Source organism: Myotis lucifugus, unplaced genomic scaffold, assembly GCF_000147115.1.
Source record: "Myotis lucifugus unplaced genomic scaffold, Myoluc2.0 scaffold_280, whole genome shotgun sequence".
NCBI lineage: Eukaryota > Metazoa > Chordata > Mammalia > Chiroptera > Vespertilionidae > Myotis > Myotis lucifugus.
This window is the reverse complement of record NW_005871328.1, coordinates 769,177-777,902: the sequence shown is the minus strand read 5'-3', so window position 1 is coordinate 777,902 and position 8,726 is coordinate 769,177. Positions and strand designations below refer to the sequence as shown.

The 8,726-nt window shown below is 47.6% G+C and overlaps 1 protein-coding gene across 1 annotated transcript; it reads right to left on the bottom strand.

Moving 5' to 3' along the window:
* Positions 1–7,272: 7,272 nt before the first annotated feature.
* LOC102425793 (olfactory receptor 10H1-like) lies at positions 7,273–8,214 on the bottom strand. Its single transcript, XM_014465184.2, has one exon. The coding sequence runs from the start codon at positions 8,212–8,214 to the stop codon at positions 7,273–7,275; it is 942 nt and encodes a 313-aa protein (XP_014320670.2).
* Between the last annotated feature and the right edge of the window lie 512 nt (positions 8,215–8,726).

The window sequence follows — 8,726 nt, the reverse complement described above, 5'->3', positions numbered from 1 at the left end:
GTTCCTCTTTGATTCACTGGGGTAATGACCTCATTAATAAGTCAAGAAGTTGTGTGTCAACTTCTTCCTGATTCCTGTGCCTGAGAGTGGCATGGAGGAGGGGGATGCCCACATCACCATTTGGGGGTATATACCTGCCCCCCCCAGTGGAATTAATGAGTCAGATGGTAACTCTATGTTTAATCATTTGAGAAACTAACTGCTAGACTGTTTTCCAAAGTGGCTGCACCATTTTACATCCCCCCCCCACCCAGCAGTGTAAAAGGATTCCAATTTCTCCACATTCTCACCAACACGAACTTACCTTTTTTATTGTAGCTATTCTAGTAGTAACTTATTGTGGTTTTGATATGAATTTCCTGATGTCTAGTGATCCGTATGGTCTTAAATGCTTAACACATATCAGTTCTTCTATTTCACCGAGGCCAAATTAGCACCATTTTGAAGATGAGATCACTGAGATATAAAAAGATTAAGTCTGTCCTGCCCTTGTGGCTCAGTGGTTGAGCGTCAACCTATGAGCTAGGAGGTCACGGTTTGATTCCCGGTCAGGGCACATGCCTGGGTTGTGGGCTTGATCCCCAGTGGGGGGCATGCAGAAGGCAACCGATCATTGATTCTCTCTCATCATTAAGGTTTCTATCTCTCTCTTTCTCTCCCTTCCTCTCTGAAATCAATAAAAATATATCTTAAAAAAAGAGATTAAGTCTGTTAGCTAAAGGTCTTGCCCCTGTAATGGTCAGAGCTGGGGGCTCAGAAGCATACACAGGGGAGGCCCATCTTTTCCAAGAAGGAATAAAGACCTAGATTGGAAAGAGAAGACCAGTTTTAGCTGGCACCAATGAAATGAGCCCAAAGTGATAAATATGCTGTTCTCAGGTGGTTAAGAACTGAGGAGACATGTCGGAAGCTCGACAAAACTGGCTGTAGGCTCTCTGGCTGTAGATGCACTGATATGGAAGTGTCATGTTCAAACATGAAGCCGTTTGCCCTAAAGAAAAATGACTCCTTTTAAAGCCAGGTTCCTGGGTTACATTATGAAGATCTAACATTGTTAATTAGAAGTATCTGGGAACATTCTTTGCCTCCCCTATAGATTGTGAAGGGGTCCGAGATGGTAAGACTGTCTCTCTCGAGTTGTCATGTATGAGGGATGTTTAAGTGGCCCGCAAGCTGAATGACCACCCCTCCGCTGATAGCCGAGGGCCACAGTACAAACTGCAGTGTGGTGACATGGCACTTCATCTCCAACTCTATCCCCAGCCCCCTCCATCTCTCCGGCCACACTAGCTCCCTGGCTTCTCCTGCAATAAACCAAGTGCACTCTGACCTCAGGAGCTTGGCACACGCTGCTGCTTCGACCAGGAGCACCCTTTCCTTCCTCCTACACATCCCCAGGTCTGACCTTAAATGGCACCTCCTCAGGAAAGCCTTCCCTGATTTCCTGTGCTCTTTAGCTAATCACAGATCTGGAAGCATCTTGAAATATACTGGCTGTCCTGGAAAACAGGTAAGAATGCCTACTGTATGAATTTGACAGAACTGACGGCAAAGGGGGTGTCTGGCTTATATCTGAGTGTGGTTCCCTGTATCATCAGAGAAAAAAACAACTTGTTCTCATTTGGTTGACCAATGTCAATGCCTTCTGACGTTTAAATAAACCTTGTTTTTTACTCCTTTAGTTGGTATTGGTTGTTTTGTACATAGAAAACAGTCTAAAAAGTTGAATCTAGTGAACATGTGTTGTTTCTGTAAGTGGCGTATTCCAGGCCCCACGGCGTGAGGCAGGGCTGTGAAATCGCTGTATCGTATCCTGTCTTTATTCCAAATGTTGATATGTTATTCATCAGGAAAGTTTTGCATTAATTTTGATTTTTAAAAATATTTCATGACATGTGACTTATCTTGATCCCTACATTTTTCTGGTGGCCCCTTAAATTTGGCAGTCAAGGTGAGTGCCTCATTGCCTGACCCCAGATTCCTCCAGACACACCCCCCCCCAAAAAAAAGCACCTTGCATTTCTTTTCTCTCAAAGGACCAGTAATAGAAGCCATCCTTAGCTTATCCGCGATGGAAAATAGGAATAAATGCCAAAAGGCGGGTGCAAACAGCCAGGGTTTGGGGGTACTGACCCTCCACACCACAGCCCAACCCCTCTGCCCACTAGTGTCCCCCAGCACCTCCCAACCCCCAGAGACCCATCCTCCTTCCCCTCCATTATTGAGCTTCCACTTCCTGAAGTCCCCCACCCCCTGCGTCCCCAGCTGTTTGTCATTCCTGCCTAATGGTCCCCTCTGTGCCACATTCTTTGGTTTCCCCAAGGCAGGGCCAGACCCAGAGAGGTGATTAAAGGACCTGGAGAGCAGAGCATGGCTGTTGCTGGGGAGATCTCCAGACTTTAGGGGCCCCACCTGGGCTAATTATAGCCCCCCCCCCCCCATGTTTCTATGCGAAGCTTGAGAGATGCAGTTGCTGCCTTCACATCTCCAATTCTGCTCTTCCCAAGTGTTGACCCCGCGCCCTTGCTTGTGGATGAAAGTCCGGTCCCCCTCAAGGATGTGTCACCCCCGCCCTCCTCTGCCCCCAGACCAGCTGCCTCTGTTCAACACCCAGAGGGATCTCTGTGACGGGAGAATATAAAGGGTCACCTCTCTGCTTGTAGCCTTAGGATGCAGTGCAAACCCCAGTGTGGTCCCCTCTGTGCTCATCTCCACCTCTGTCCCCAGCCCTCTCAGCTCTCCAGCCCCACTTGCTCCCTGGCTGTTCCTGCAACAAACCCAGCACGCGTGGGCCTCAGGAACTTGGTACCTGCTGCTGCTTCTACCTGGAGCACCGGCTCCTACACATCCTTAGATCCGGCCTTAAATAGCAGCTGCTCAGGAAAGCCTTCCCCGATTTCCCCACACTGAGTCACCATCTCTACCATAAGCCCTAATAGCAACTCCTTTCTTTTCTTCAAATTTATCATATATTCATTAGCGTGATTAGTGGTTTAATATCCACATCTTCCCCTCTCAAATGCAACCACCGAGGTCAGAGGTCATGTCTAATTAGTTCAACATTGTATCCCCCGCTCCCCCAGTGGTGTCTAAAAAAGTGCCTGGCGCAAAGTAGATGCTCCATAAATGCTTCTCGAGTGAATACGTTGTCATTTTTGAACTGCTGATATTTGGGGCTGGCTCCTTCTTTGCGGTACAGTCTGTTCTGTGCACTGTAAGATGTTGAGCAACATCTCTGGCCTTGACCCACTAGATATTATAGCACATTTCTCTCTCCTGCAGTTTGAACAGACACAAACATGTCTTCAGAAACTTCTACGTGTCCTCTGGGCAGGGAGGAACACTGGTGAGAACCCCTGGGATATAGGAATGAGGGAAGGCCTGGCCGGTGCACCCCAAGCTACAGCAGCCATGCTGCTTTTCATGTGTCCACATCTTGACAGCACTGATATTTGTATAAATCATTCCATGCAGCACCATGGAAACTTTCAAAGACAGGGAACAGCAGCAAGCCCATCTCTGTACTCCCAGAACTAGCACAGGATTTGAGACACAGAAGCCCACAAATATTTAATAGATCGGTAAAAGCTGGCATGTATCGAGTGCTTACTGTGTGCCAGCCACTGTCAATTGCCCTGCAGAGATGATGCTATTTAATTCTCAGAACTATCCTCAGAAGTGGAGGCAATATTATTTAACCCGTTTTCATGATGGGAAACTGAGGCTAAAAGATGAATGTGATTTAACCAAGGCCGCTTTGCTTCATCACTTAACCACTTTCGATCCTTAGCTGCAATTCAGAGCATCTCTCTCTCTCTCTTTAAAAAATGTATCTTTGCCGAAACCGGTTTGGCTATTACAGATGTCCCCTTCCTTCTGCGGACTGAAAGGTCCCAGGTTCGATTCCGGTCAAGGGCATGTACCTGGGTTGTGGGCACATCCCCAGTAGGAGATGTGCAGGAGGCAGCTGATCGATGTTTCTCTCTCATCGATGTTTCTAACTCTCTATCTCTCTCCCTTCCTCTCTGTAAAAAATCAATAAAATATATTTTTTTAAAAATGTATCTTTATTGTTGAACGTATTACAGATGTCCCCTTCCTTCCCCAATTGACCCTCTCCCCCCTACTCCTCTCCCCTCCCTCAGAGCATCTCTCTTTATCTTTTGAGAGAGCAAGGTCTCCTTTGCATCTGCAGTGGCCATGGTGTTGAGTCCTGGGGACCATAGAGAGCAGCTATTCCTGGAGAAGGAGGTTCTGGGAGGAGGGAGACAGGTGAGGAAGCTCAGGTGAAGTAGCGCCTCTCCCTGTGGCGCCCCCTGCTGGACCACAGCCCTCTTCATGAGGTCCCACTTTTGTGGCACTGATATAAGATGCATACTTCGAAGTAGGTGGGTCCAATTGGTCATTTCCTCACCTCACTCCTCTCCCGCTGATCCTCAGCTCATCAACCGAAACATGAAGTTATAAAATCCTAACTACAGTTTCAACAACCTGGGGGATGAGAAGCTCTTAGGATACTGGAGTGTTTCATTTGAAGAGGGACTAATCCTCCGTGGACAGCGGACCCACAACCCCACTGCAGGAAGACACTGTGTGAAGTACTGGACTCCGAAAGGATTGACATTGGAAAGCTGGCCCTACAAAAGCGTGATCGTGGATAAGACATGCAACGGGTTTGAGCTTCAGGTTTTCCTCTTTAAACTAAGTGGATGTGAGTTTGTCTGCCCTCATCTTCCATTGCGAGGCCGTAATGAGATCCCGGACGTGCAGAGTTAGCGGGAAACATTCTGTATATCCTACAAAGGAAGATGCTTGGGGCTCCCCAGTTTTCACTGAAATTCCAAATCACCCCACTTCCTGTTAACATGGGATGTTTTTACTGCTTCCAGTTCTAGAGAAAGAATTCAACTTCAGGACAAATGATGAAGAGTTGACTATTCAACTTAAACAGGAATGCACATATTTCCTTTTCTCTAACTTTGGCTAATTTAACTAATTTAGTGCTTGGGCATTTAAATTATATTTTGTTATGTACAACAGTATCACCATAAACTTGTGCCCATTACGTATTATTATAAATTGTTATTTTAAAATAAATGCATAAGTTTATATTAAGAGACAACTTAAGTTTTCAAGGAAACCTTATATTTTTTTAAAATATATTTTATTGATTTTTTACAGAGAGGAAGGGAGAGAGATAGAGAGCTAGAAGCATCGATGAGAGAGAAACATCTATCTGCTGCCTCCTGCACATCTCCCACTGGGGATGTGCCTGCAACCCAGGTACATGCCCTTGACCGGAATCGAACCTGGGACCTTTCAGTCTGCAGGCCGACGCTCTATCCACTGAGCCAAACCGGTTTTGGCAAGGAAACCTTATTTTTTTAATTGATATTACAGGTGGCATATAACATCGTATAAGTTTAAGGTATACAGTGTGTTGATTTGATACAGTTATATATTGCAATATGATTATCTCTATAGCATGAACTAACACCTTTATCACGTCACTGTTAGGGTCACTGAGGGAAGAATGCACGAGCCCAAAGAACGCACGAGCCCAACGTGCTAAGGGACTATAAATTTATGAGTTCATCTGGAGACCAGTTGGACTGAGCCCCAAAATAGCGCCAGCACCCAGGGACAGGGAGTCAGAGATTTTAAAGGACTCTAGGCGGGCTTCTTCTTGGAGGAGAATTCTCTGGGCAGTCGAGATCCTGGGAAGATCCGGAGGGAGGGGAGAGATAATGGTCTCAGCAAGTGGAATGTGGCCTTAGCAAGTGGAATGTGGCCTTAGCAAGTGGAATGTGGTCTAAGCAAAAGGAATGTCTGTTGTGAAGTGGTCTAAAGGTCAGCTCCCAGAGGAGGGGTATCGAGTCAATGGTTTGACCAAACCCAACAGTCACATAACTAAAATTTCTTTTTTCGTGGTGGGAACAATTGAGGTCTAGTCTCTTAGCAACTTGGAAGCTCCTAACACAGTATTGCTCTAATCACTGTATTGTGCATTAGGCCTCCAGGACTTATTCACATATCGGTTACAAATTTGTACCCTTAAACATCCCCCCATTTCCCACAGCCGTCAGCCCCTGGTAACCACCATTTTACTCTGTTTTTTACAAGTTGGGCTTTTTTATGTTCCACATATAGATGATATCATACCTGTATGTGTCATTCTCTTGAATACACATATTTTCAACAAATTATAAACACTGTGTAGTACAGTCGATCTGAAATTCCCCCTCATACCCATGGGCAGGTAGCATTGCGCCGGTGTGGCCGTGGGTACACCTTTATCCTGGGCTCTGCACTCATTATGTGGTTCAGCAAAGAGTACCCTCCCCCCCCGCCCCCCTGCTGGCCCTGGCCCTGAACCACATCACTCTCTAACACAGCAGGCGATTTCTCATGGTGGGACTTGGCCCTTGGAACTAACTGTAGAGACTTTTCTGTCTCTCTGCAACTACTCAAGCTTCACACTTACAATGCAGAGGTTTTCTTGACTTTTTCTGTTGTCTTGTTACTGTTTCTAACGGCTACTGCATGGATCTGTGCAATGCTGAAATTTGGGGTGCTTTGGTTGCCTCTGCTATAATCTGGCTTAGACCTTTGTAGTCTCACAATACCAATGTTGTGGCCACTTGCTGCTACCTAGTGGAGGGTGGGGGTCTGACAGACTCCATTTTTCTTTTCTTTTCTTTTTATATATTTTATTGATATTTTTCAGAGAAGAAGGGAGAGGGATAGAGAGTTAGAAACATCTATAAGAGAGAAACATCGATCAGCTGCCTCCTGCACACCCCCTACTGGGGATGTGCCCACAATCAAGGTACATGCCCTTGACCGGAATCGAACCTGGGACCTTCAGTCCGCAGGCCGACGCTCTAGCCACTGAGCCAAACTGGTTAAGGCCAGACTCCATTTTTCTTTGCAATATAAGTTGATGGTAGTGGGAGTAATTAGACCACCCTGGCTTCTGGCAGAAAACGAACAGATTCCAGGTTTAATGCTACCTGACAAAGCATCCTGCAACAGATTGAAATCCTTGAATCTGACTTTCTCTGTTCTCATCTCATACTTACTTCCACCCTGAATACATCCTTGATGCTACTTAACCATTTGAATGTTGCCTGCAAGAGTCTTTGCAAAGCTTAAAACATGAGACAAATATCGGTTATTATATGTATATGGGGTGCCATTTCCAACGGTAGCATAGGTGACCCAACTCACCTGTCCAAGGAATTCCTCCCAGATTGTCGTATTTTTTTCTGGTTAGAGCTTAGGGAAGAAGGTCTTCTTCACGGCGCTCTTCAGCTCCTTGTTCCTGAGGCTGAAGATAATGGGGCTGAGGAAGGGCGTGAGGACTGTGTAGGTGACGGCCATCAGGGTGTCTCCTTCCAGAGACTGGGGACCCTTGGACTTGAGGAAGACCACAGAGGCGAAGCCATAGTGCACGACCACCACAGTGAGATGGGACGCGCACGTGGAGAAGGCCTTCTGCCGGCCCTCAGCCGAGGGGATCCTCAGGATGGTGGCTATGATGGAGGCGTAGGAGAGGAGGATGAGGAGGCAGCAGCCCAGCAGGGCCGTGATGCACACCAGGCCCAAGCCCAGGGCCACTGTGGAGACGTTGCTCCCACAGGCCAACTTCAACAGTGGAAGCGCATGACAAGCAAAATGGTGGATCTCATTGGGCCCACAGAAAGGGAGGTGGAAAATGGCCATTGTCACCACCAGCCCCAAGACCGAGCCACCAGCCCAGGACCAGGCCACCAGGCAGGCGCAGCCACGGGGGCTCATGAGCACGTTGTAGCGCAGGGGGTGGCAGATGGCCACGTAGCGGTCATAGCCCATGACCGTGAGCAGGAAGGAGTGGGTGAAGCCAAACGTGAAGGAAAAGTACATCTGGCTGGCACAGGCCACAAAGGCGATGGAGCGGTGGGTGGAGAGCAGGTCGGCCAGCATGCGCGGGACGATGGCGAAGGTGTAGAGGATCTCGGAGATGGAGAGGGCGCACAGGAAGAGGTACATGGGCGTGTGGAGGCTGCGCTCGCCCCAGATGGTGGTCAGGATGAGCAGGTTCCCCAGCAGCGTGAACAGGTACATCAGCAGGAAGAGCAGGAAGAACATCAGCTGAAGGTGGGGGAAGGGGGAGAAGCCGATGAGGATGAATTCAGACACAGAGCTGTGGTTCAGCCCCAGCATGGCGGTCATACCTGGTGTGGGAGAGAGGGGAGAACTTAGGGGGAGGGTCTCTGGTGAGTTCTACCTGGGAGGGCTTCCCTGAGGGGCTCCTCCACGTCTTCATGTCATGGTTATCTTATCTGCAGAATAACATGCACAGTAATGGCCTGTGCTTCACAGAGCCACTCGAGGTTTCAATAAGATCATGCATTTCCAATGCTTACCACAGGTCATAGCACATAGTAGGAATTCAATAAATAAATAATAATAATTATTATTACTACTTTTAAATCCCATTGTTAGGAACTCAGGGTCTCTATTCAGCTCCACCTGGATGGAGCTGGTACTGGACAAGGGGTCACTACGCGACATGCATAGAAGCCAATACAATGGCATGGCTTTGAGAAAAGAAAGAGCTTTTATTTGTGAGTTCAGCCAGCAAGGAGACAGGAGGCCAGGCTCGAATCAGGCTCCTCGATCCAGGTTGTGGGACAAGATTTAAGGGGTTTCAGCACGAGATCTTCAAGGACAATGGCCCCTTC